Source organism: Peromyscus eremicus, chromosome 2 (genome assembly GCF_949786415.1).
Source record: "Peromyscus eremicus chromosome 2, PerEre_H2_v1, whole genome shotgun sequence".
NCBI lineage: Eukaryota > Metazoa > Chordata > Mammalia > Rodentia > Cricetidae > Peromyscus > Peromyscus eremicus.
This window is the reverse complement of record NC_081417.1, coordinates 38,614,880-38,642,080: the sequence shown is the minus strand read 5'-3', so window position 1 is coordinate 38,642,080 and position 27,201 is coordinate 38,614,880. Positions and strand designations below refer to the sequence as shown.

The following is a 27,201-nucleotide window of genomic DNA, read 5'->3' as shown; positions in this document are numbered from 1 at the left end:
GTAAAAGTGTTTCCTCACAGTTTCTTCCTCTGCTTCAGGGACAAGCCCAGGGACTTTAGGAATGTTCCGTCACATCTCAGCTTAACATAACTACAAAAAGCAAGATAAACATTTTCAAGAAAGGACACGAATCCCTTTTTACATAAACACCCATGCTGGGATTAAAGTATGAACCAAACGAGTGTAAATTTGTGAACAAAGTCTAGTACTCTGTCACATGTTGTCAAAATACCACACTCTGTGGAGATCAGAAGGCTGCCGGTCATGCATGCATATCCCTGTACATAGTAAAACCCTGAGCATTTCCTATAATTGTTAAAAATGGAGACCACTATGGCAGATCTTCTGAAAAATAACTTAGAGGTGAGTACAAGTCCTCCTGTGGGATATGAGGTGTTGCCATGGCACCATTATAAACACTGTATAAATAACGTGCAGAGGATTAGCTGTGCTGGCTCACGAAACAAGTTTACATGTCCAATAGGGCTAATTCCTCTTTTTAGTTCCACTTGTAATAACCACAAATATCAACCTACATGTATCTTTGAAATACTTATTCTTGTTATTAATAGATTCTTAACATATTTTTCTTGAGACAGGGTCCTGCAGTTTGTTTTGTAGAGTTGGCTGGCCTTGAACTCACAGAGATCCATCCACCCATCTCTTCCTCCTGATTGCTAGGATTAAATGCCTGCATCACCATGCCTGGCTTAAATATATGCTTTTAAGTAAAATAAATAATATTTTATACATCTTTATCGGCCTTGTTTCCCAGTTTTCCCAAAAGTGACCAGATGATACTGTAGGAAGTTCAAATGCACTGTTTAGACTCTTTGGTGGTGAAAAAACAGTTGAGATCAAATGTTTATTGAAATAACTGTCACATAGAATTATTTTGGCAAGCTTATGGTGAGTGGTATGACCCATATATTAAAATAGTTTTACACCAAGGTTAGAAATTAAACATTATTTTTGGTGATATATGGAAATTATTTCGTTTGTGGGCCCATGAAAACAGAAGTCATTTAATGCATAAAACATCCCCAAGAACTAGAAAAGGAACTGCTTCATCCATGTTGTCTCTGAGTTAGGCAACTTGATTGTACAATGAGTTGGCAAAGGTGTAAAAACACAGGAACTCTTTAAAACATTTCTGGTTGGAGTGTGAACAGACAAAGTCCCTATGCAAGGCAAACTGAAAAGTATCCAAAAATTAAAGTAAACAAACTCTTTCCAACATAAATTACATTTTAAGAACTGAGTCTACCTATATATATATATATATGTATATATATGATTGACCTTTTATATGGTTATTCTAATTAAAGATATGTTAGCATGTCCATAAACTAGAAGACTATACAGCTACTAAAAAAGGGTAAGGAAGCATTTTATGTCTTGTTGTACATACCAAGATATCCTAAGTGAAGGAAGCAAGCAGTATAATTTTCATAAATTATTTGCTATAATTTATGAAAAAAATAAGAGAAATTTATAGCTACATAGATGCATATAAATATATAGATATAATAGTTCATACAATTAGACACAATATGAAGGTATTTTATAAGTTCATGTTGAAATACATGTTTATATTTATATATCTATTTACCTTCTTGGATTTATGTAAAATATCCTATAAGAAGCTATGAACTTGAGTTGCCTGTGGGTAGAATTAGGTGACCAGAGAGATGGGAAATAGAACTGATTTTTAAAATATTGCACCTCATTTAAAATTTTTTATTTTGAGCATTAGCAATGCATCATTATCTACTAAAAAACAATCTTACTTTTTGTAAGCCCCTTTGAGCCTCTGCATGTTATAACAAAAAGGAATTATGCTTTGGAGACAAGCCCTGTTTGTTGGTAATAACAGCATAAGGTTTGTTTCTTTTAAAGTACAAACAAAAGCAGGTGTCTACTCAGTCCTTATTTCTGTGTCATGTTTAGTCAAATTCTGCATGAAGACATGGCCTATGACAGCTCATTGCCAGATCTTAGAGAAATAGAAATAAAAACAAACTTATAGCATTCCCTCTACACTGACTAATTGCTCAATGGAGAGGGAATTGGAAATGAGATGAGTTAGCTCCTCAACCAGTTGTTAGGCAATTATACAGCCCAATTCAACTTCAAGAGTAATGGCGTCCTAGTTAGGGTTATCATTGCTGGGATGAAATACTATTACCAAAGTAAATTGGGGAAGGAAAGGGTAGATTTGGCTTATGTTTCCACATCACAGTTCATCATCAAAGGAAGTCAGGACAGGAACTCAAACAGGGTCTGAACCTGGAGGCAGGAGCTTATGTAGGCCACGGAGGAGTGCTGCTTACTGGCTTGCTCTCTCTGGCTTACTCAGTTTGCTTTCTGGTAGAACCTAGGGTGACCAGGGCAGGAATACCACCACCCACAATGGACTGGGCCTTCCCCCATCAATCACCAATTAAGAAAACGCCCTACAGGCTTGTCTACAGCCATATCTTGTGGAAGCATTTTCTTAATTAAGGTTTCCTCCTCCCAGATGCCTTTAATTTGTGTGGGGTCTCCCTTTCCCTTGTGGTCTGTTGGCCACCAGGCTACAAGGACAAAGGGAGCAGAGGCAGCGTGCAGGGCTTTGAAGGTCTGTGAGTAAGATGGAAATAGTTTTCTGGGAGACAATTTCAGTGTTACAGCTCAGCTTTATTCCAGAGTAAGGGAGCTATCTAGGATGAGGATAGCAGCTGGGCCATCACCTAATTTGCATTTGGCAGCACAGTCCTACCATAGAGCTGGGAGCACAAAACCTAAGTATCACATGGGCAGCAGGGGAAGAACATCTACAGGGATCGGTGTCAAAGGTCATGCTTGAGATAAGTCAGGCATCCAGGCTTAGGGACAGCTTCCAGATAAGTTCAGACCTCTGAACCTAGAGACACTGTCCAGGTAGGGAAGAAGCCCTGCTGGAAAGGCAGTCCTCCATTTTGCACAGAGCCCAGAGAGCTGTCCAGACATGGTGGACTGCAACCTTAACTGCATGGTATGCCAACAAGCTTGTGTCAAGTTGACATAAAACTCTTCAGTACAGATAGCGAGTCATGTTCCCTAATAGAAAATGACCAAAAGCCCATCAAAAAACCACCCCTTGTTATTTCTCTACTGCCTGGGAACTGCATGAACTGTAGGAGCTAACATTTTACCAAGAAGTTGAAATCCTTTGATAGGCAAGAGTCATATAAGTAAATTTTTATAATCTTGTGTTTTGTATATCTTCCTTAGAGAGAATCCCTGAAGCCAATGAATTTCTCAAAATAATCAAGAGATTAAGTGTGACAAAATTGATTTGTAGATGGCCAAAGTGGTAGGATTAAGTTCCTATTTTTGAGGTTTGGTCTGGGCTTTGTCTATTGTATCCTTAGAATGCTTTTAGTGAGAAGGACCATTCTGTGTATATGAATTGTTCCACACAGTATATGAACACAATTCTTGGAATATTTCTGATTTCACTTTCATCTTTCAATCATGTACAGTTCCCAAGGGGAGATCAGAACAGCGTTTTTCCCAGACTGTTTTAATTTTCATAATTAAATTTTTTTCTTTGATGAGAAAATTTAGAAATTCATTTAACTTTTTGTTAAATTGCAAACATATTTCTTCTTTCGAGAGTTCTGTCCTTTATTACATACAATTTGGGACTGTGGTTGTCTAAAAGGAAGAAATGATTTACACTAATAACATAAATACTAAAAACTTGGCAGGCCCTGAAGCATGTCCATGAATTTTTATTTAAAATGAAGTGAAATAATTTTAGACTCATTAAAGAGTCTTGGAAGTGCCCAGATCTGTAGTCTTCATGATAGCCTGGGTCTGTGGTACTCATCTGCTGTGAAAATGTCCTTCATACTCTTCCTTTGAAAATAACCAAGGGGCTACTTGGACCACTCTGGGCCATGTTATCCATAAAGCTCCTGGGGGTCAAACTGAGTTGAGGATGCTGTGATTGTTTGGTTTTGTTCCACTTTTGTGGACAGATTCTCTTTGTAAGTCTGCCTATATGTCTCTTCCTGTCTCGGCACCATCCAGTACCTAGACCCTAGTTAAACCTGTGGGTACCATTAACATGTTTCATCCTGATAACAAAAGAACACATCACCCAACTTTCAAACATTCACAGCAGTGTCTTGTCTAGGAGATATGACAAGTAGAATTGCTATACAGAATGGGTGTGTGCACAGGCATTTTGCTAAGAAAGGTGAAATGACACTGAGAAAAATGTCAACTGTCAATTTCAGACTACATTGGCTGGCAATGGAGGCTGTGTGGGGTGAGTGGAGGTGAAGAGAGCTGCTGTTTACTAGCCTTGGGGTGTTCTAGTCCAGTTGGTGTGCTCTTCCTTAGTACTCCGGTGTGAATGAGAACATGTGCTTCTTTAAGGAATTCCCATTCTGAGAACAGACTGAACAGGAGAATAACAAGTTTTTTCATTGGACAGAGTGGGACAGACACACCTACTTCTGGAAATCAATTGAACACAGCTTCCTGATGAGTCAGTCAGGTGGGTGATGAAGGGCCTCACCCTCACCTTCTTCAGCCTCTGATGTCTGCACAAATACCCTCCTCCAGTGACATTTTCCCTGTCACTCCACTTAACGTGGTACTCCCTGATACCCAGATTTCTTCCCTGCTTGACTTCCCTTTAGCACAGTGAACCGGGTTCCCCACAGTTTTTTATTGGTTTTATCCCAATGAAAGTGTGTTTCCCAAGGCGGGGGGTCACTGCCATTCTCTTTACTTCTGTAGTTCTTAGCATCCAGAACAGCACTTGAAACAGTGGTCACTTCATAAACATTTGTGGACTATATTGCTACATATGTATAAAAAAGTTTAGAGATTAGAAAAGATATGATGTATTTGGAGAACAGAGAATAATCAAATTTTGTTTATTTTGAATATTCATAAGGAATAAATTTGGAATAAATATGTGGGATTCTACCAATCTACCTCTACCTTGATGATACAGTGAGCCCCCCTGAGTTCCTTGTTCAAAGGTTCAGTTTCCATTCGTTGCTATATCATTACACAGAATGTGAGACCCTCATAATGGCCAAAATAAGGTATTCTGTTAAGGTCTGCTGAAAGAATGAGAATTTTTATGTCAACTCTTTAAAAAAATATTTTTTTATTTTAAATTATGGGTTCCAGTGTGTCTGTGCATGTGACTGCAGTACCTGTAGGAGCCAGTAGAGGGCATTGAATTCCCCAGGAGCTGAAGTTACAGGTAGTACTGAACGTTGATGTAGGTGCTGGAAACTAAACTTGGGTCTTCAGCAAGAGCAGTACATGGTCTTAGCCATGGGCTTTTAGCCACCGAGCCACCTCTTCTGCCCGGACCATTTTTTTTTTTTTTCAACTGTGGTCATCCAAAGCTTCTAGGACTGTTCATGGAACCACAGACTCAGAGCTGCTTGTTGGAGCAGTGAGGTTGGTTTTAGAGGAGTTGTTTTTCTGTGTCGGGGCAACATGGGCTCTGGCAACAAACGGACCGGAATGTATCCTGGTTCCAAGTAAGTAATTTCCCTCATTTTGAGGGCAATTGATTTTTGCTGGGGTGATTTTCCACTATGTGGTTTGAGAAGAGACCCATTCACTTTATAGCTCCAATGTACCTTAAGACATTATATCATTGCACAGCCAGTGGACAGGGAAGAGAATGAGGAGGCCACATGGGGTCAGTCTGAGATCTGGTCATCCCTTCTACATCATTTTCATGAGATAAAATACATACACACAATTGCCCCAGCACACAAGGAGGCTGTTCTAAAATACGAGTCCAGAGAAATCTGATTTTGGGTGCCTTTTCAGTGTTTTTTTAATCATTATATATCTGCTGGAGGGACCATGCAGAGTCCCTTCAATTCACACCATCTTTTCCAGTATGCCCAGATGTACCCCCTTTGCTCTGAGATTCACTAACTCAGAGCAGGTTCTGTCTTTTGGACCTTCCCCATGTGTCAGCTGAAAAGCTTCCAGCTCTGACAGCACAGAACCACCCCCAGCTGGCCTCAGGACACTGCACTCCAGGAGGCAGGCACTGTGTGCCCTCCGTTCTCCTCTGCCTTCTCTAGGAAGTTTTCTTCATGCCAAGCTGAGGTGGATGCTGGTGAGTGTGCTTCAGGAGGCCTGCAGCTTTTCCAAGCCTGTTTCTCATTCTGATTCTGTTTCCAGATGGAGTTGTGGCAGTGGTATAAGGTTTTAATGTGGCTACATTGTATTTTTGGTCAACTTTAATTAATATCTTAGGCATATCTAATTTTCTCCCATTAAGTTTCACTACCCATGCTTGTCAAGTTCTTTTCTGGAGAGAATCTTCCTCTCTGCTGTTTTTCTTCCTAGGCCCCACACTGCCCTTCTGGAACTCAGTGGAAGCCACTCTAGGGTCATCTGAAACAGGAGGCTGGGGAAGGGGAAGAGTGCCACTCACTTTGCAAACACGAGCACTACAAATGGGCCTCCCCTCTTGAACGCTTTCAGTCTTGTTTCTTAGATTAAAGTCTAGACTCTGTCTGACCACATAGCCCTTGTAGATCTCTGATTCCCTTTACTCATCTTCTAAACTGAGCTCAGCTCTTCTTCAATGTCTCATTTTCCATATTATTTGTAATGATACTAAAAAACAATATGTTACCTGGGCGGTGGTGGCGCACACCTTTAATCCCAGCACTTGGGAGGCAGAGGAAGGCGGATCTCTCTGAGTTACAGGCCAGCCTGATTTACAGAGTGAGTTCCAGGACAGCCAAGGCTACACAGAGAAACCCTGTTTCAAAACTCCAAAACCAAAACCAAACAAACAAAAAGCAATATGTCTACAATACAAAAGAAAATTATTTCTTGGTCATGTAACAGATAAACATGGGCTTTCTTGTGAACTTTCCCCTGTATACACAGATCCAAGGAATTACAACGTCAGGATTCCTTATTCCCTTGGCCTCTGCTTTTTCTGTCATTCAGACAGCAGGAGGTATGGAGGGAGAGCCTCCATTCTCTAAGGTTTCTGTTCAGAAGTGATCATGTCTCTTTGGGGATATGTCCTGTTGGCTCGGCTTAGTTATAAAGCAACTAACTAGACACCAGGGAGACTGTAAAATACAGTGATGGAGAAGGAGAGAGGACAGATTGTGTTGTCCCTAACAGTCTACCACATAAATGGAGATCCCTATAGCAGTCCCTGGGAGCCTGGACCCCTCTCCCCACAAGAGATGGGTGACTTGTACATATATTCCCTCACTACACGCACATCTCACATTTCACTTCCTCACTGGCTTTCCCCCAATATTTGCTAGTATGACTTTATATTTTTCCTCTTATTGCTATATTAACGTTTTCTAAAATTTTGATTATAACCTCTTTCAGCAATTGTTCATGTATTATCCATTGATACTACCTTCTAGCTTGAGAGCATTGTTCAAAGATTGGATAAAGAAAAGGGGGTTAAATATCACTGGTCAGAGAATTAACTTTCAAGGCTCAAATTCTTACATTCCCTGTTGTGATTAGGTCCACTTATGATTCTGTTGCATAAACTGTATTTATGCAAATTATTAAGAAATAAATTATGCCAGGTGTCTTATTCATAAGTCTTATGAATGTCAACATTTACCATTTATCTTGGCCACTTTAATCAACTATTCACTTGACTAATGAGGACTCTGATGGTCCTAAAGGAAATTGGGGTGATCCTGAGAGATTTTGCCACTCCAAAATCAGTTGTGTGCTTTCTTCATAGTTTGTAATGTCTCTCCCAATGTTTGCCAAATATTTATATGAACCAGTGAGCTCTATGGTGTATAGAATTGCCGTTAGATTTGTTTAAGTGCAAATTTCATGCCCATCACCACCCTTCCTTTCCCAGTCTCTGAGGATATCCTCAGTTATTTACACATTCACCTTAGAAACACAGCTCTCGTGCTTGCTGTCAATCATTTAGCTATATCAAGATGATACAAACTTAAGTAGATTAATCCCATTGTTAACCAAGGAAGAATTTAAAGGACTTTGAAACTTGCTGAAAGTGGCAGGAGAAGTGGCTAAGGGCTCAGGGTCATACCACTGGTAGACAGTGATGTTAATGAAGCCATGTCTGTGGCAATCCCTGGCTCCCTCCTGTCAGAAATCCTGCCTCAGCCTATGTGGATTTCTCAGTCATCTTTCCTGCTCTCAGCTGGCCATCTGATAAATATTTCACAGCAAACTTTTTCTTAAATCATGTTCAAAGGAACCCCTTAAGTGGGAAAAATCTTCTGCAGAATGGAAAATAGAGCAGCTACTCCATTTACATCTATAAACTGAGATAGTACTAGCTCTTTATAATATGTGGGTTCTATGAGATAATGTGTACTGGACAAATAGCATTGTGCTAATCACATAGTAAGTATGAATAGTGAAATCCCCTATTTTTCCTTTTCTGGTGGGGAGAGAGATGTGTAAGGGCCTCCCTCATGCTATATCATAACATGACAGAGAGACAGAAAGATCATCAGGGACCCATGAAAGAAAACAGAACAGCCCAGCTTCATAATAGTCTGCTCCTATAGCCAACTAGTCAATCATGAGAACTGCAGAAATCTTGCTTAATAACTTAATTGTATATTAAAGGACCCATTCCCTTTCAGTGTTCTTTCTCTGGGGACCATATTTCAACATAAATTTAAGAGGGGATAACCATATTTAAATCATGAAATAATTTTATATTGAAATTTCTTATAAAGTCAACAGCATAGTGTCTTAATCAGAATTTCTATTGCTGGGATAAAACACCATGACCAAAAGCAATTTGGGAAGGAAAGAGTTCACTCCACATCAAAGGCCATGAACTCAAGCAGAAGCCAGGGAAAACACTGCTTTTCTGGCTTTCTCCTCATGGCTTGCTCAGCCTGATTTCTTATATAACACATGACCATCTCCTAAGGATAGCAGCCCCCACCCACCCACCCACACCTGGAATGGACTCACCCAGATCAATCACCAATCAAGAAAATGCACCCCAGACTTGCCAGCCCCACCCCCCAACACCCACACCCGGGATGGACTCACCCAGATCAATCACCAGTCAAGAAAATGCACCACAGACTTGCCTACAGGCCAATCTTCTGGAGGCATTTTCTCAATTAAGACTTTCTGTTCCTTTAATCTAAGCACTTGGGAGGCAGAGGTAGCTGTATCTCTATGAGTCTGAGGCCAGCCTGATCACCACAGAGAGATCCTGCAAAAGATTCCTTCTCGGATATGTCCAGGTTGTATCACGTTGACATAAAACTAGTGGGTACACATGCACACCGTGTCTGAGTTGTGACTACACTTCAGTGAATTTTGTTTCTCAATACAATTTGTTGACCTAATGAATGGCTATCTATCCCAAGCGAAGCTGTTTATACAGTAACTGAATTTTATATCTAGAAGAGACAGTAATATTGAAGAGGGGAGGAAGGCTATAGATCATATCTTACCCTCCCCCTGTTTATTCTACTTATTCCTTTTCCAAAGACTCAAGACTTACTCTGTTCATGATCAAAAGGTTGCAACTATCATGGAAAAGTTTAGCCTGGTTCCATACACAGAGGCACCTTTCTCCTGTGCATCCAATGTTTTCTCTCTAATGGGAAAAATAAATTAAAATTTGTGGTGTATAATCTCAACTCCTCAGAATCCCTGCACTAGTTCAATATCTTTTTTTGTTGATTGGTTATGCTACATGCTCTGTACTGTCTCCTTTCATTTTTCATAATAATATGATGCTTATTCTTAGTCCAGATCACAGTTAACTTCAAAATGTGCACAAACTGTGAGGGAATAGGAGGAACAGTGATGATCAGATAACCTAAAAATAAATGTAATTATAAAAAAAAAAATCTTAGAAATGTTTGTGGTACCATGGGAATGTAACCCCTCTACTTTTATACAACTAAAAATAAATAAATAGATAAGTAAATAAAGTGGTAGAAAACAGGAAACTCCTTTAATGAAGCAAAGTCTTTGTGGTTGTAGATGATGAATATGTAAAAGCTGCTTTGAAATTTTTAGAGCACAAAACCACTACATATGTATCCCTAATAGCTATTTTAGGTTCTAAGAAATGAGTTTGCTAATCAAGTGTGTCAAAGAATGAAACAGGTAAGATATTTTTGATTATACAAAACCACAGATTGACTTCAAGGCAGAACACCTGAGCTCTGATCTTCAAATTCAAATGCTCCAATAATCAGCATTATTGTGTTCACTGTTAGTCAACACCCAAAGGCAAGAATGTTAAAGTTAAGAATCTAATGGCAGATTGCAGATCTCACAGGTGTCTTTCTCAAGAAACTTCTTACAAGCTGTTGCAGAAACCTTACTTCCTCTATAAACTTTCCTTGGTAATTGAAGAAATGAACAATACTCTGTACCTCATAATTTGCCCATCACACTATACCACCGAATCCAGTACGTCATCATTAGGAACTCATTCTTATTTGCACCTATATTTTTAGGTTTTAAAATCGTGGTGATAACATGTTCAGTCACCTATCTGCTCTTGAGAAGAATCCAAGTTTGAGTTGTTGGTATTATAATTCCAGGTAAGTAGAAGGGTGAATGAATTAACTTGTTTATGCATTTAAGGAATACTTGAGTGACTGCTATGGTCAGGTGCTGGTGCAATAAAGATGAATAAGAGGTTGATCCTACCAAAGAAGAATGAAACACAGTTCTTTGTTTTTGGAGATTTTCAGTTTGATAAGAGAAATGAAGAAATGGAGGGCCAGAGAAAGCAGGTAACATAATGATTCTCCTGTAACGAGGTCATGGAAGAGTCAGGATGCAAGTATTTCTGTGGGAGGTCACAATGTTAACTGCTTTCCTCTTTTTCTCTATATAGGACATCAAGTGGTCAAATGTATAGAGAGGCCATTTCTTTAGCCACTGTTACTTGTTCCAAATGCTTGTGTTTTGATGCTAGCAATTAGTGTCGTGGTCCACTTCTCCAACGGAGGTCCTAGGGTTCACATCCTACTGCTCTCTAACCAACACTAACATCTAAAACCAACCAAGGCATACATGGAAAACGACTTCACATTTATCCAGTAAGAAATGCAGGACTTAAGTCAAGTCTTTGCGGCCATGGCTGATTTATGTACAAAGCCTTCTCTAACTTCATGGGTCTAAGAAATGGCACCAGCATAGTCTATACACTTGATAGAAAGCTTCAGTTATAGAAAGCATAATTATATTTTGAAAAGGAATTTCATCTAGTCATGCATCATTGATCGCATGTTAAAGTCTACAAAAAGGTATTATTGAGAAGTTCACAATTAACAAAGAACAAAAAATTCATTCCAATCCATTTATAGGTGAAAATTTAAGAATTAATAACTGGTGTCCTATAATGACCAACAAAAAATATGTATAGTTTGAAAGGTGGGTCTAGAAACAGTAAAGATATTTTCTGATTCATACCTGGGCTGTGTTTCTGGAGACAAGATAGGTGTAAACTCCTTTTAGCATCATTGTTTTTCTGCAGATGCCTCCCCATCTACCATATGCATTCCCAGAAACCTTATATTTCAGATCCATGAGATCTGATCAGTCTATTGGAGTGATTTCAGGGAAACCACAAAGTGATGTGGATGCTAGGGTGCAGCTCTCCACAGAATCCAATGCCAGTCAAAGGATTTCAGGAGGACCTGGTGCTTTGGCTTCAGCCTCAAAGATAAGTGGTACTCACTGTGTGGGCAAAGAAGAGAAGAAAGAGGGTCAGCTTGAGAAAAGCACATGGGTGAAAACTACCATAGTACAGTAAGACTAGGTGACGACAGATAGTGAGAAATATTAGTGAGGCAGGCAAGCATCATCTTGAAGAACTGCTGTGTCATACCAAAGGAACTATGCAACACACTGGTAGCCCATTACTTTGATGATATGCTGAGTTTCCTGGAGTATTTAACAAATGCTAATAGCTAAGGATCATTTGAGCAAATTATTTGAAGTCTCGTGCGCTGGGCCAGATGTCAGCTTTTTATAAAATGTTTTCCAGAGCCAAGCATCATGATGCATGACTGAACTCTAAGATACTTGGGAATTTGAGGCAGGAGGATTATGCATGGGCTACACTGTGAGTTCAGAGCCAACTTGAAAAATTTAGTGAGACTGGATCTCAAAATAAAAATAAGACGTGTTAGGGATGTAGCTAGGAGGTAGAGTACTTGTCTACCATTCACTGGCCTGGGTCAACCCAATCCTTAGTATCTCAAACAAAACAAAAAATCTTTATAGGGATTTCTATGTGTGACTAGGGTTGTAAATTACTGTTGTCATCCCTGGGGGACACTTAGGGTCAAGTAGAGACAACTTGTTCAGGTTTTCATTTCCACACAGTGGGGAAAACAAATAGAAGAGTTTGTGACAGCAACGTGCAGGATATCTGGATGATACTTTGGTCTAACGAGGACCGGGGCCATGAGTGGGGAAGTGGTAAGGATAGACTTAAGCAGCTGCTGTCTTCCATCTGGGATTTGGAGCTTGGAATGTGTGTGGGGTGGGAATGGATGGAGGAGGCCTGGAAAGAATGACCACACATTCTTTCCCAGTCTGTGTTGACACCTTATAATCCTATTATCAGGTGCTGTGGTCTTGTTTTTCACTCCTTAAATCTGAACTGACTCTGTCCTTTGGCAAGTAGACTGTGGCAGAAGTGATGTCTTCACTTGGGTTTAGGGAAAATTACAAGCCCATTCTCTCTCTTTCAGAGCCCTGTGACTCCACAATAAATCACCTTGGATTAGCCATATAGATAATGAGGCGCATGGCCTACTTGTCCTTTTATTCCAGCCTTCAGACCACTAACTGCATGGGAGGCCATGAGAGATGAGGATTTGTTCTGCAAAGCCCTGCCAAGATCATCTTCTATGAGACCCCATTGGTTTGACCTCTCTAAATCTTCTGTCAAACACCTTAGAAAAGGCAGTTTCTGTTGTTCAACAAGACCATTTTAAAAACTAACCTAAAAAGAGGATTTTTTAGCACGTCAAAACTACCAAGTCCTAAGTGGAAAGGAAATACGGTGCTGGTACCAGCCTGAGGTCATACCACCAACCTAGTTGTGTCATTTGTGGTCTCTAGGGCAACCATAATCACCATCATCATGATGCTGAGGAAGGCTTCTGCAAGAATGCTTCCAGTGTACTCCCTTTCTTCACATGCTGTATTTTATCTTTCCATGCTGGCACTGTTTGGTTTTGATCACAGCCACAAGGAGGGAGAAAAATGTGAGCAATGCATCAAGATCGTATGCCTAGCCCACCGGCCTAGATTATGAGGGGCTTCCATGCCAGGGAAAACAGGGGTACTTTATAAAGCCTTTAATAGAAAAATGAAAACTGGGTTTTCTTACTTTCTACTAGAAGGTATCTTCAGCCAGAGCACCAGTTCGTGGCTATTTGAGGGTACAGTGTTGGATGCTTATTGCTGGGTTATCACAGATTTAGTAGTGTGGCTTTGTGGTTGTTCCATTGCTGTAGGTCTGAGCAGAGTGAGACTGGAGTCACTGCTCAGGGTGTCACTGGGCTGAAATCAATGTGTCAGCTTGTGCTGTGGTCTCCTCTGGGGCACAGAGTGCTCTGTTCTTGCCAGTCATTGGTAAAATGTATTTCCTTTGTAGAAATGAGGTCCTGTGTTCCTTTTAGTAATACTAAGGAGGCTCTCAACAGCTAGTAGCCACCTGCAATTTCCTGCCATGTGGCCATGTCCAGCATTTGATTTCCTCCAGGCAGATGTGAGCCTTTCTGATTTCCTCTCTCACATCAGGTGGAAATAAACATCCCACTTTGGGAAGGCTCAGCTGATTGAGTCAGAGTCACTTGAATACTCTCCCTATGACCAAATGATATGGGAATATAATTATACTTACAAAATTCTTTTATGGAAATGTCTAGATTACTGTCTGTGGGTTACCTAGGAGGGGATGTGTACAGACCAAAACCAAGAATCCCTGGGAACATCCTGGAATCCTCTTTCCCACAGCAATGAGTAAAAGAATTTATAATCGTCTGGGCATGGTGACACATGCATGTCCCCTAGCACTTAAGAGGCTAAGGCAGGGGGATTGCCTGTCAGAGGGCAGCCTGAACTATATGTAGAAAGACTGTGTTGGGGGGGATGGGAAGAGAGGGAGAGGGCAAGGGAGAGGGGGAGGGGGGAGGGAGAAAGAGAGGAGTGGGGAGAGAAACTAACTACACAATCAGTTTCTAATATAATTGGGACTTCATAACTCCCATAGTATGAATTCCACCATCCATTTTCTTCCTTACAAGCTTTCCAGTTGATAAAACCATCTAATTAGACATAAGAATTTATAAACTTCCAGGAATTACAGGGATCCCAAAGTTCCTGCAGCCCTACTGTATTAGAGTACATATATACTTACTACAGCACAGATCTATAAAGGGGGCTGAGGGGGACCCACATTCTAGACAGCAACAACAATCCCCAGGGATGGAGCTTTCCTCATGGCAAGTATAGCTTTCCAGGGTGGAATTTTTTAAATTCTTTCTTCTCTCATATATTCCATCCTGACGGCAGTTTCTGCTCCCTCCTCTCCTCCCAGCCCCCCCCCCCCCCCAGATCCTCTGGTCTTCCATTTCCCTTCAGAAAAGGGGCAGGCCTCCCAGGGATGTCAACCTAACATGGTTGTTGCAATAAGTTGCAACATATTTCAAGTTGCAATAAGTCTAGGCACATCCCCTCATATTAAGGCTGGATGAGGCAACCCAGTAGGAGGAAAAGGGTCGCAAGAACAGGCAAAAGAGTCAGAGACAGCCCCCACTCCCCATGTTGGGAGTCCCACAAGAACACAAGCTCCACAACCATAACATATATGCAGAGGACCTAGGTCAGGCCTGTACAGGGTCCCTCACTGTTACTTCAGTCTCTGTGAGCCTCCAGAGTGTGAACTTGGTATGACTGTCAATGACTGATACCTTTGAGCTTATGCTCCAGTGTGAAAACACGTGATTGAGTTTTGTCCAGAAAGGACAATTTCCTGTCCTGTTCTATCTTGCCTCTGATGAGGAATCTGGAAACAGAAACATTCATTTTTTCCTTTAGCAGGGACATGCAGATTGCATAACAGACACTTTGTGTTCTCACGTGAAGCTACTTCTCTTCCTTCTCAACACAAAGAACTGGTGAGGAACTGCAGACAGAACACAGTGTTTGGATTCTAATTTCGCTCACCTGCAAACTGTTCCTCTTCCATCATAGCTTGATTTAAGCCACGGTTATGGTCTTAATTAACAATTTAATTGGCTGGTGCTTTCTCAATCCAGTTCTCTGGGGGCACGGTTTTCTGTTTAACTTTCTTGTTTCAATTCTTCAGCAAAACTATAAAATTTAATTAGGAAAGCTAGCAGCTTTGTAACAGCAGCCCGGTGTCTAATTAGTTATGTGTTGACCGTACGTTCTCAGATTCCACTCGATATCCTATGCACATTTTGCATTTGATCATGTTTCAGATAAGGCATTGTGAATTTACAGCTTAAGCATGTCAGTGAATCACTTTTCACTTTCCCTAAGAGGCTTGGTGATAGCCAGTGAATTCAGGGAAATTAACTTAGAGCCGTCACGTAGGAAAATGAGAGCCAAAGGGCAGGATGTGGGTGATTGCTGTACTGTAAGTCTGTTTTCCATTGCTGTGGAATAAATCAACATCAGGTTTAAACAAAGCCCACTTATTATCTCCCAGTCCTTCAGATCAGTTGTCCAGGCACATCTGGCTGGATTCTCCGCAGGGTCTCAATGGGCTAAAACTAAAGTATCCAGGAATGGGCTGGGGGTGCATTCTCATGTGGGCCTCAGGGGCTTGTGATCTGTAGGACTGATGTCTCCACTTTATGGTTACCTGTCAGCTGGGGATCATTCTCATATCTCAGAGGCCACTATCATTGTCATTCCTGGTCACGTCACTCCCAAGAATGGTTCCCAGCATAGCAGTTTGTGAACTGCTTTGAGATGACCAGGAACATTCCTCTGACCTCTTTCCTCTGTGAACAGCTGGAGAAAAACTCTTTGCTTCTCAAGGTTCCTCTGATTTGCTCAGACCTACCCCAGGTGGTCTCCATCCTGCCATACAATGTAACATCAACACGGGGATGACCATCCCACCCTATTCACAGGAAAGGTATTCCACAGGGCAGGAGCAAAAGGGTACAGAGAGCTGGAGCTGTTAGAATTCTGTCAACTCTAGCTTATTCCGGGAGAAAGGGACAATACTTCTCTTGGCAGATCCTCTTTTTCTCCCAAGTTCACTGCACAGGCTCAAGGAAGCTGTTTGCGGTGACCCTGATTCTGGTCTATGAACTCCACAGGCCAGAGGATGACAGAAAGTCGATCCTTTCTTCCCTGCAGACTGCTTTCTCTAGCTGGCCAGAATTTCTGCTCTCCACCGTGCGTGAGGATCACTTGGTGAAAGAATTCAAATTTTAAGATGACATCAAGGTAGGAGGGACACTTTTAGGTAGAAAGTTATCAAAATTCAACACCTCAAACTCCCGTCCAGGAAGACTACCTCACTTGAGAAAGGAAAGGAAGCAATGTGTAGGAAAGGCTCAAGAGAGCAGTTGGACATGCAGTCTTTAGAAGGGCCTGTCTGCGTAGCTTTCCTGGGGCTGGCATCTGGGAGCTTAGATTTTTCAGAAGGCCCCTAGCACTGTCACGGATAAGAGGGACTCACTGCACCTACACTGTTTATCAAACAACACGGTTCATGCCAAATACCTGGCTTTCTTCTGGGAATCTGGAATTTGGGTATGTGTTAGGAAGAGCATGGCATAATCAGTTCCCCATAAGAATGCTGAGTACTGAGTCTCTAGTGAGGCCCCTTGGCAGCCACCACTGTAGATGTGGGAATTAGGCACGTTCTGTGTGACGCCACTAAGAAGATCCTTGGGAGCCTGTGCCTGGATTTCCCTGGATTGGCTTGAGCACTGTTTCCCTCTGCTGACTCTGCTTCCTGTCTTTCCCCAGCGCACATGGCAGCTGTGGAGAGGGCTTTCATGATGAGTCACAGGAGGCCTCGTGTCAATCACTGAGTCCCTGACATCATTCCTCGTTGCTGCTCTTCCTACCCTTCTTTCAATTGTCTTTTAAGTTCCTGTAGCTCCAAGACATTTTCTCCATGGCTCACTACTTTCCTTAAGGATTAAATGAAAGCCAAAAAAGTTTTTAGGAAACTTTTTCTGTAGTGGTTGTGTACAAGTTTCCTCTGAGATTGAAGCATTCCACCCTGTAGGAAAAGGCTTGAAGCCAGAAGGTAAACTGCTCAAAGTAACTCCAGGAAGTCCCAGAAACTGACTAGATTCACTAGGCCTCTCCCTCCAAGAGTAAGCAATAAATACCTCTGAAAGTCACTCTTAGACAAGCCAAGCTGCAAAGAAGACTTTGAGAGAAGACTGGCTGCCTAGAAGAAGCAGAACCCAGCCACGCTTCCTGGAAGAGGTGTAGACCAACTGAGGCACTTGGAAAGGACACTCTCCAACCTGCTGAGCTGCCTGAGGGCTGCGGTGTGCTCCAGGTTCCCGGCCTTTTTAGGAACTATTATTACCTGTGCTGGGGTGGGCTTGGTGATACAGCTGTCTTTGAGTCATTTCTGCTCCTGTAAGTAACCTGTCCCCCACACTCTTGCAAGTAACCCCAATAAAACTAATTGGTTTACCAAGTTGGACTTTGGTGGTATCCATACTTTGGTCTGCCATGGGATCCCTATGTCTAGGGTAAGTCAGTACACACGTTGCGTCTCCCCAGGAAAAGTCTTTCCCACAACAATTGCCACTCATATAAACGTGCATAATACATGTGTGGCCATCTGTGCCAGTGGCCTTCTGAATGTTCAATATATTTTGCTTCCATTTGTGAAGCAATTGTATCTCTTTTGATAATAAATGGTCACTTACCATTATCAAAAGTGACAAAATGAAGAAAACCCCTTGTTTCAGTATTTAATTCAGAATAGCTGCTCCCTCAAACAGGAGTCAAAGTGATTTCACTCTTCCTGTGCTGTATTTAAACAGGATGGGGGTGGAGAGGGAAAGGTCTACTTGAATTTTCTTTGCTTCTCTGCAGGGCTAAGCTCCCTGGTGGGATGTTTGGGAAGTATCTGGTTATTATAGCTGAGAAGAACACCGTGAGGTAGACAGTCCTGGCCTACCACAGAGGGTTAACTCCAGCACCACAGGGCAGGGGCATTGGAGGGGAGCAAGTCTTTCTGCGTTAAAAAATAAACATGGTTCGCAGGAGGTAACAAGGTACCATTACTTGTGTTGGGGTCAGAAAAGAGGAGGAAGGAAAGAGATCAATGACCTCAGAGTTCAAATCAGAGTCCATTTGCAGATAAATGCAATATTTATAAGGAAGACGCCAATCAGAAGAACCAACCAGTAGGGAAAGATCCAAGGCCTGGTCATTACAAACCATCCACCTAGAAGTCACTGGTGGATTCTCTCCCACATCCTCTAACACCTTCATCACAGAGGATTGAACTTCCATCACCTAGAGAAAATATTACTGTCCCGTGTTAAAGATGAATGAGGCCCCTCTGGCAATCTGCTTTGCCATCTTTTAGAATGAAGCCCCAAACACCACATGTTTCATGGACCAGTCTATTTCAGTCAGCATGGGGGAGAATTAATAGCCACACTTCTCATCTGAAGTTTTTAGTTGAAGCTGACAATTGTTGTAAACAGTGATAAAATGATGAGAGACTCTCACTCCAAATCCATACAACCCATCAGAGAGTGAATGAGCAACAGTCTTTGCTGAGAAAACCCTTGAAATACAGCAGTGTTAATGACTGAATGTCTAGTTTCAACTTCCCCAATTTACTTCCACTTAAAAGTTTCATCCAAAGAAGTAGGTGGGCATGTTTTAGAAAGATTTCAAAATGGAAAAGTGGAGTTCTGAAAACTGTCAATTAAATTCACAACCCCAAAGAAAACACTGACTACCACTTCTAGACTATTCCAGATGCGCACTGGGAATACAACAGTGAACAAAACCTCCCAAGAATCATCCATTCTACCTGGCAGATGGATAGCCAGTGAACTAGTAAATAAATAGTGTGTTAGATAATTTATGCCTTGTCTGCATTCCACTCTCCTTTAAATGCTCTTCCATGCTGTCTCTTTACTTGCTTCCTCTGGCTAATTATTCTAATTATTCAACCCTAGTGAGCAAAACCAAGTCACACAAACACAGGCCATAGGCTTTACCACAGGGCACATGCATGCTCCATTACCTGGAGTTGGTGGTATATGTTCTTCAATGCGAATGCTTCCTCTTCGCTTTTAGGAGTGAGTCTTATCACCTTATCACTACAAAAGAGAGGGGAAGGTCAGAATTACTATTTAAGAGTAAAGACAGACATTGGTTTTCTTTCTTTTTCTTTTTGTTTCAGACAAAGAAGAGTTTATTTAGCACATTACAAATGGTGTGCCAGGCATGAGGATAACAAGAAATGCCTGCTAGTCTTCTCTGCCTTTAAAAAAAAAAAAAAAAAAAAAAAAAAAACCTTTTAAGGAACTCTGTGCTTTTAATAAAAGCACTACAGCTTTTCACTGAACCTTAAGTATTTAAGCCAATTGGTATTCTCTGATTGCGTCCAGTCTATTTTCTCAGTCTGAATCATCTTTGGTATTTCATCAGGGTTGGAAGATATAGACTCACATATTATATCATGCTTTTACCTTTTAGAATGGCCGTTTCCAAGATGAGGTAAGGCTAATAGGGAAGGCATCAACCCCCAGGGTGACGGTTTTTAGGTCTGTGCGCTCACTTCTAATCCTTTAGCTTTGCCATTTCCAATGATCTCATCACACCTTCTTCGGGTCTATGAATGAAAAGCCTTCTTGGCTTGCTGACAATCATGTAGTAAATTTTGAGCAGCCTTACTCTAATGCAGCTTTTGTGCTTTGGTTTTTCCAAAAGCATAGCAAACAACCTCTCAGTATCAATGTCAGGAAATCCATATGAAGGAAAGCAGAAGGAAAAACTGTCAAGTCTGTATGAAGCAATGCTAAACATAACCTTGGGAATTTAAGCATGAGCACATAGCTTTCCTCTCTGGCGCAGATGCCTCTGACCTTTGTTTTTCTGGATTCATCAGACCCTGGCCTCTCCCACCTGACCCAATACAAATCTTGGCAGCAATAGGCAGCTCAGCTGGGTGCTATGGCTTTTCTGATGGATGGATCACCTGACAGCTTGCTGAGAAACAGCTCCATCTGGGGCCCTGTCAGCTCCTCCAGCGTGCAGAGGAAGCAATCTGGAGCTGGTTTACAGCCACAAGGAGAGGTTTTTTTTTTTTTTTTTTTTTAAGATGGATAATTCAACCTGGCAACTGGTTTTTCTTCTGAGAGTACAGGGTATAAAAAGCCCACCGCCCCTGGGATTATTTAACTCTGGAAATGGTAGCTCAAACCCAGCATTGCCATTTTTATAACAAAATGGTCAATTTATCCAAGCCTTTATAAATTCTCAGGCATGGCTTCAGAAATGTATTTATTGCTACTTGCTCATCAAGGAACAGAAAGCAAAGCTGCTACACAGGGCAGGCAACAGAATGTGAGCCCTTTCTTTTGTAAGCCAGTGATATATGTCAATGGAATAATCAGTAACCCAAATCCAACAAGAGTTCTTTCTTTAGCAGGGAAATCCACGTGGCCCCAAATGCCCCTGTTTGTTTCACCAAACAAAAACCTTATTCTTTCTGAATCTGACAGCCAGTATTTTTCTGAAGCAGGAGCCATAATTTGGTACTGTAAACAGGGAGGCTCTAGGTATTGAGTTTAGAGAAAAACACAGCCGGGCATAGCTAACCAAGATGACCCGAAGTTTTCCTTTTCATGTGTGGAAGTTAGATGATAACCTCATTGTGGGAGTCCTCACTTTGAAATGAGAAAGAACACACAGGCTGGCTGGCTACTGAACATCTGTGGATTCTCCTATCTCTGCCTCTCATTTTCCTGAGGGGCACTGGATGAGATTCAGCAACAGAGTGTAGCTTTATGTAGCGTCTAGTTATTTTTCCTGTTGGGTTTATTTTGGGTCATTATGTGAATGCACAGTCCACCATGGCAAGGAAATCTTGGTGGCAGGAGCTGGAGGCGTCTGGCCGCATGACATCTGTAGTCAGGAGGCAGAGTGTGATCAGTGTGGATGCTCAGCTCGCTTTCTCCTTTTCACAGGCTTTGACACAAACCTAGGTAATGTGCAGCCCACATGTAGGGTGAGCTTGTCTTCCTCAGCTAACCTCGTCAAGATAATTCCCTGCACACACCCAGAGGCTTGTCTCCTATGGGATTCTAGCTGTTTGTTACCTTGATATAATAGTAAGTAACCATGATGTGTGGGGTCTGGGAATCCAAACTGAAGTTCTCATGCTTGGGCAGCAAGTAATTTACCTGCTGAACTATCTCCCCAGTCCTGATGGATTCCCTTTATAATCTTTGAATTTATAGGTGATGATACTATTAATTGCTTTGGATTAAGATCAGAGAATCAAACAACGGAATATGAATTAAAGCTAGAGAGACTACTGGGCAACTAGGCACTCAAGTGCATGTGTTTGTTAATCAGATACTTATTTCTAACTCAGAGTCTATACAGAGTTGTCTGAAGGACAGCACACTAATGTGTGTGTGTGTATATGTACGTGTGTATGTGTATATGTGTGTGATATGTGTAAGTGGTGTGTGTATGTGTGTGTATATGCGTGTATATGTGTGTATGTGAGTGTGTGTGTGAGTGTGTATGTGTGTGTATGTGAGTGTATTTGTGTGTGTGTGTATGTGTGTATGTGTGTGTGGTGCTGGATACTGAACCCAGGCTCTTGTGGACTCTAGGCAAGCACTCTACCACAGAGCTGCTTTCTCAGGTCAGTTTGAGGAGGTAGCACAGAGTGAGCAAGATATCTCAGAAATTCCCTGTTCTTCACAGAAGACACAGGCCCTAGCTTTCTAACCGGCCTGGTACAAGAATCTCAGTGTTCGCCTCTCCTAGTCCTTTTTTCATGGTCCAGACTCCCAGAACCATATGATATTGGTGTTACCTTTCAAGTCCAATTTTGCTTTGTTCTCAAATATTTGAGGTCCCTAGAAGTTTCTTCTTCCTATGAAATCACGTTTCTACTAAATCGGTGACAGGGTAGTAAAAGCATATGCTCTAAAGCCAAGTGGTCATGCTAGCGTGTGACCTCAGACAAGATTTTTAATCTTTGTACCTCACTTTTTCCATCTGAAGACTTGGGATTCTGGTGCTTAACCAGCACCCCCCCCCACACACACACACTGAAATTATCCACTGCATTACGTGACTATAAAGTATCTAGAATGATTATTAGCACATAATAAGGACCATTTATCTGATATGATTTTGTTTTTGAATTTGCTACATTTTTTTTCCTTTGAGTGCTCCTGACTGTGCTCTCTGAGCCCTCCATGTTCTCTGATTTCTCACTCATTGAACAGAAGATAGGATGTGAACCTCTTAAAAGGATGCGACTTACATAGAGATCTCTCCCTAAGTGGTCCCTTGCTCAGTATATTTTAACCCCTTTCTTCCAGGCACCCGCCTACCATGAAGTCTATCTTAGGCTGCTGGTAGAAGATGAGGTAGGACAGTCAGCAAGAGAGCTCACTCTACAGGACAGCGATGGACGCTGATCTAGTCAGATCCCATCTTCAGGAGTTTTCCCGTGAGAAAAAGCAACACTGGTTCTAACTTCGAGAGCAGCAAACACGGTGGCCTGTCTTGTGTTTTGTTGTAGTAAACTTCTGCCATCTGACGTACCTTGACGTCTTTTGCAAACCTCGCAGTGCGCCAGCATCGGAGCACACACTTCAGTACATTTCCTCACGTCTTTCCCCAGGTCACAGGCCTCATCTTCTCGATAGTCCTCTTTGTTTAGGTGGAGAAGCAGGGGAGGGTTTCATTCTAATCTGGGCTCTGGCTATTTGCTGCATGCCCTTGATCAGAATGCTTAAACATTTACGGCCATCAAGTTCGAGTCCTTAATCCAGGGGAAGCACCAATGTCTTACTGTGTAGCAATTTTGCAAGAATTATTTCATGAAGATGACATTATGTGCCAGGCCCAGCGTGTGCCGAGGAGTCAGTATTTCTGATTGTGCATTCCCACTCTCAGTGAGGTATGTCTGGGAAGCCCCACCTTATAGAACCCTGAAGCACCACACCTACTATCACCACCACTGTAGGAGGAGAGCATTCTTGTCTTTTCATTTGAAGCTTATTTTTTGCTCCTTTCTCAGACAGCTCTTCAGCATCTGAGATATAAATGTCAACTCATCCCACATTTCCAACAACAGTGACTGGGGACATTGGGTACTTTATAATAAAAGGGAAAATGACATCCGTGAAAATTCTGTAGAGATTTTGCTATTGATTTAATCCACACGTTCAGCTTTTCAATATTACAGAAACCACAACCTTACTAGATGTAGTAAAGAATCTCTGAGGCTGCCTCTCACAATGTAACAGAATGCCTGTAATGAAGTTTTGGGTGCCTTTCCAGACTCAGTCTCCCACTCAACATCCTACTCAGATGGTCACCTCCTCCCAGTGTCAGGATTGAGTGGTTAGGTTGAGGATTAATTCCTCACTGTGGTAGCACTGGGAGGTGCAGCTAAATGGGGGGTATGAGTAAACCATGGGGATGGAGCCATTACGTATGGATGGTTTTCTCTTGGGAATGGGTCAGCGAATGTGGAAGCTCTGCCTCTTTTTATTTTCTACATGCACCTGCTTGTCCTTCTGCTTTTTTTTTTTTTTTGCAGTGAAGGGAACAGCAACAAGTCCTTGACAGACACTGAGCCTATGTTGGTACCTGATCTTGAATTTTTGAGCTTTTGGAACTATGAGCTAAATACATCTCTTTTGTTTACAAATACCCCACTGTCAGGTATTCGTTAGAGCAACAGAAAGCAGACTAAGACACAGATCCTGGATAGTTCCCAGGGACTTTGGCTAATCTGGGGATGGGCATATGTTATAAATTGGCCTAATCAGACAGAAAGTAAGGGTTAGTGGGAGTGGGAGAGATTCATTTTCTTGTTGAACATAAACAAGGGAATGTGTCACCCTGGTTACCACTATCAACCTGTAATCATGAAGGCAGAAGCCTGCGGTGAAGCAGCTTCCTGTCACCCCCACTGCACTGTGGATGACGGAATGTAGGGACAGAGAGAACCTGGGTCTGCAATGGTTTAGTCAACTCTACCAACTTTTAAGCTTGTTTTGTTGCTAGATGTTGTGTTACATGATACAAATGTCCTTATCGTGTAAGCCAGTTTGAGTCTGATTTTCTCCTCTGCCAACTCAACGTATCCTGCACAATGGCAATATTTTGACCTAGTTTGACTGTCTTTAGAGAAATGAGAAAAGAACCAGCAGAATCAATTTTTTTACAGGTGGGACTATACATATTGGTGTCTTTGATTTCTTGTCTAAGCACTCCTCTCTAAAACACTCCTTTAATTTGGGCGGCACATTGAATTGTGTGTGTTTCCAGGAAGAAAGATTTGGGGTGTCCCAGTGCTAAGATTCATTTCATAGTCACATGGAAAACAAGATAGCTTAAAATATTTTCCAAACTTTCTGAAAGCTGTGTCTCACAGAAGAGTTAACAGCAGCATGTTCACTGACTTCAAAATCTCATCTCTAAGTATTAAAAACAATCCAATCTGTTAGGTAATTCCATGCAGAAAAATTGCCATTCCCTTGCACAGTTCATGCTATGGAGTACTTGGCTCTGAGAGCTGCATTTCCTTTGTTGAGAAACTGGTCTTGATGTTCATGAAAAATTTCATTAAAAGGCAGTAAATAAGGGACAACTCAGCTGGGTAGACTCGGGGAGCTAAATGGATTCTCTCTCTTTTGCTTATGGTTTATAGTTGTGATATAAAGCACTCAGCACATGAGAAATCACCCTGTAGCAGTTTGCTTAGGACATGAAGATTTAGACTTTGCTTTTAGATTAAAGTTAGGCAGAAGTGATGACTATGTTTTTTGCAGGTATTTTAACAACACAGAGAAAGAAAAACACACAGTCTGCAAGAGACTTTCTGGTGTACTTTATCACAGAAAATTTTTCATATGGTTACATGTCTACCCTGGTATCTTATCTGTAATAGATAGTCAATAAACATTTGCTGAATTAAATGGGAAATTGATTTTTTTGTAAGACACATCATCTTTTCAATACCTTGAATTTGGTTTCCATTGACAGCTTTGAAAGTTTTTTTTTTCTCTTATTGGCACACAACACAGGAAAAAAGCAGTAAGTGTAATCCTGCCACTAAATTAAATTCTTTAAGAGTGAGATACTGTCTTTATTATGTCTGTGAGACTTGCTGAACATTTTGTCAAATCAGGATATTGTTCTTTCTTTCAATCTTTTCTTGTAGCATTTAAAAGCAAGACTCAGCCAGAGAAAAACATGGCTATGATAGAGAACAAGCCATTCATCCTAACTGCTCATGCAGCAATTATCCCATTCAAGACAGGAAAGAGTAATAAAGGAAAGGTTTCAAAAGTAGGTATTTTAATTGTTTGCTTAAGACATAAATCATACTTCATATTATTATTGCATATGATATATATGTAGTATAAGGCAATAGGAAGTCAATGTTTTATAAATTACACAAATAAACTATATAAAAGATTTAACTGGAATGATCAGAGAAGACCATATGAATGGATTTTGATATTTAAACTAAAAAGACTTAGGGCCCAGTGGACTGACAGCTATTGGCATTTGTTAGTTTAGTGGATTTGAAATGGGAATAAGCATAAGATTCACTTAGAAATCCATCAGCCAGCACACTCCCTTCCCAATACACAGCGCTTAGGAATGCTGACGCACGCGCATGTGTGTGTATGTGTGTGTGTGTGTGTGTGTGTGTGTGTGTGTGTGTGTATTCACATGTGGGTGTGCTTTATGTCTTTTAATATGGCAAGTAGGTGATAGAAAAGGGAAATCCTTAAAAGCCACAAAGTGTGAGCTCACAGTTACCTGTGTGGCCAGTGGTTAGTCTGATTGGCTGGCATCTTGACAGTCCTCCATGCTCTAGAGTATGAGAAGGGAGGAATTCACACAAGAGACTCCCTCATGAAGCCCAAGGTTAATAACTTCAGTGAAGAGATGGCTAAAGAAAAGTGCCCTATGAAAGGAAACGCTGGAGAAGCTTGTCTGTGTTGAATTTGGCTGTGAAGAGATAGTCAAATGTCTTAGTGAGGGTTCCTATTGCTGTGATGATACACCATAACCAAAAGCAAGTTGGGGAGGAAAGGGTTTATTTGGCATACACTTCCACATTGTAATTACTGAAGGAAGTCAGGACAGGAATTCAAACATGGCAGTAACCTGGATGAAAGAGCTGATGCAGAGGCCACGAAGGAGTGCTGCTTTCTGGCTTGCTCCTTACGGCTTGCTCAGTCTGCTTTCTTGTAGAGCCTAGGACCACCTGTCCAGGGGTAACACCATCTAGCATGGGCTAGGGCCTCCCCATTCAATCAGTAATTAAGAAAATGCCTTATAGACAGATCTCATGAGGGCATTTTCTCATTTGAGGTTCCTTCCTTTCAGCTTGTATCAAATTGACATAAGACAAGCCAGCACAGTGAAATATCGTCACCACTGAGAATTTATGACCACAAGCTAGCCCTGTAGTAAGGCTAATAACGAAATTCAAACTACTAATGTGGTTTGAACATCTTCAACCAAACATCTGTGTGAAAGTATTTTTTTGAATGGAAATTCCCCATGTGGTTCATTCATGTGCCTCCCTGTGGGAGACATTCATTTCATTTTCTCAGCTTCAAAGTGATACCTACTAATGAATCATACATGAGGAAGTGTAAGTAGTGGTTTCAGTTCAAAGGCGATGCTTCACCGAAGATGGAAGACCGTATGACAATTTACTCATTCACATGGAGCCAGCCTGAGAGAACAGCCATGTTGACCGCAGCCCGCAAAACCTTAGAGGTGGTCCTTCCCCAACACCATCAGCTCACGTCCCACCACAGTATTCCTTGTATGGTAAACAAAGCTACAGGACTAAATCCTTTTCCTGCTTGGCCTCCATCTTGCTCTAGTATGATTTCTCCTTATTTCTGTATCCTTCCCTTTTGT

The 27,201-nt window shown here is 41.5% G+C and overlaps 1 protein-coding gene across 1 annotated transcript in view; it reads right to left on the bottom strand.

The window, feature by feature from the left end:
* Cpa6 (carboxypeptidase A6) overlaps positions 1-27,201 on the bottom strand; it is a 282,675-nt gene that overhangs the window by 139,530 nt on the left and 115,944 nt on the right. Inside the window, exon 2 of the mRNA XM_059255683.1 lies at positions 19,292-19,367. Coding sequence (XP_059111666.1) covers positions 19,292-19,367 — 76 coding nt within the window. The remainder of the gene's footprint in view (positions 1-19,291; positions 19,368-27,201) is intronic.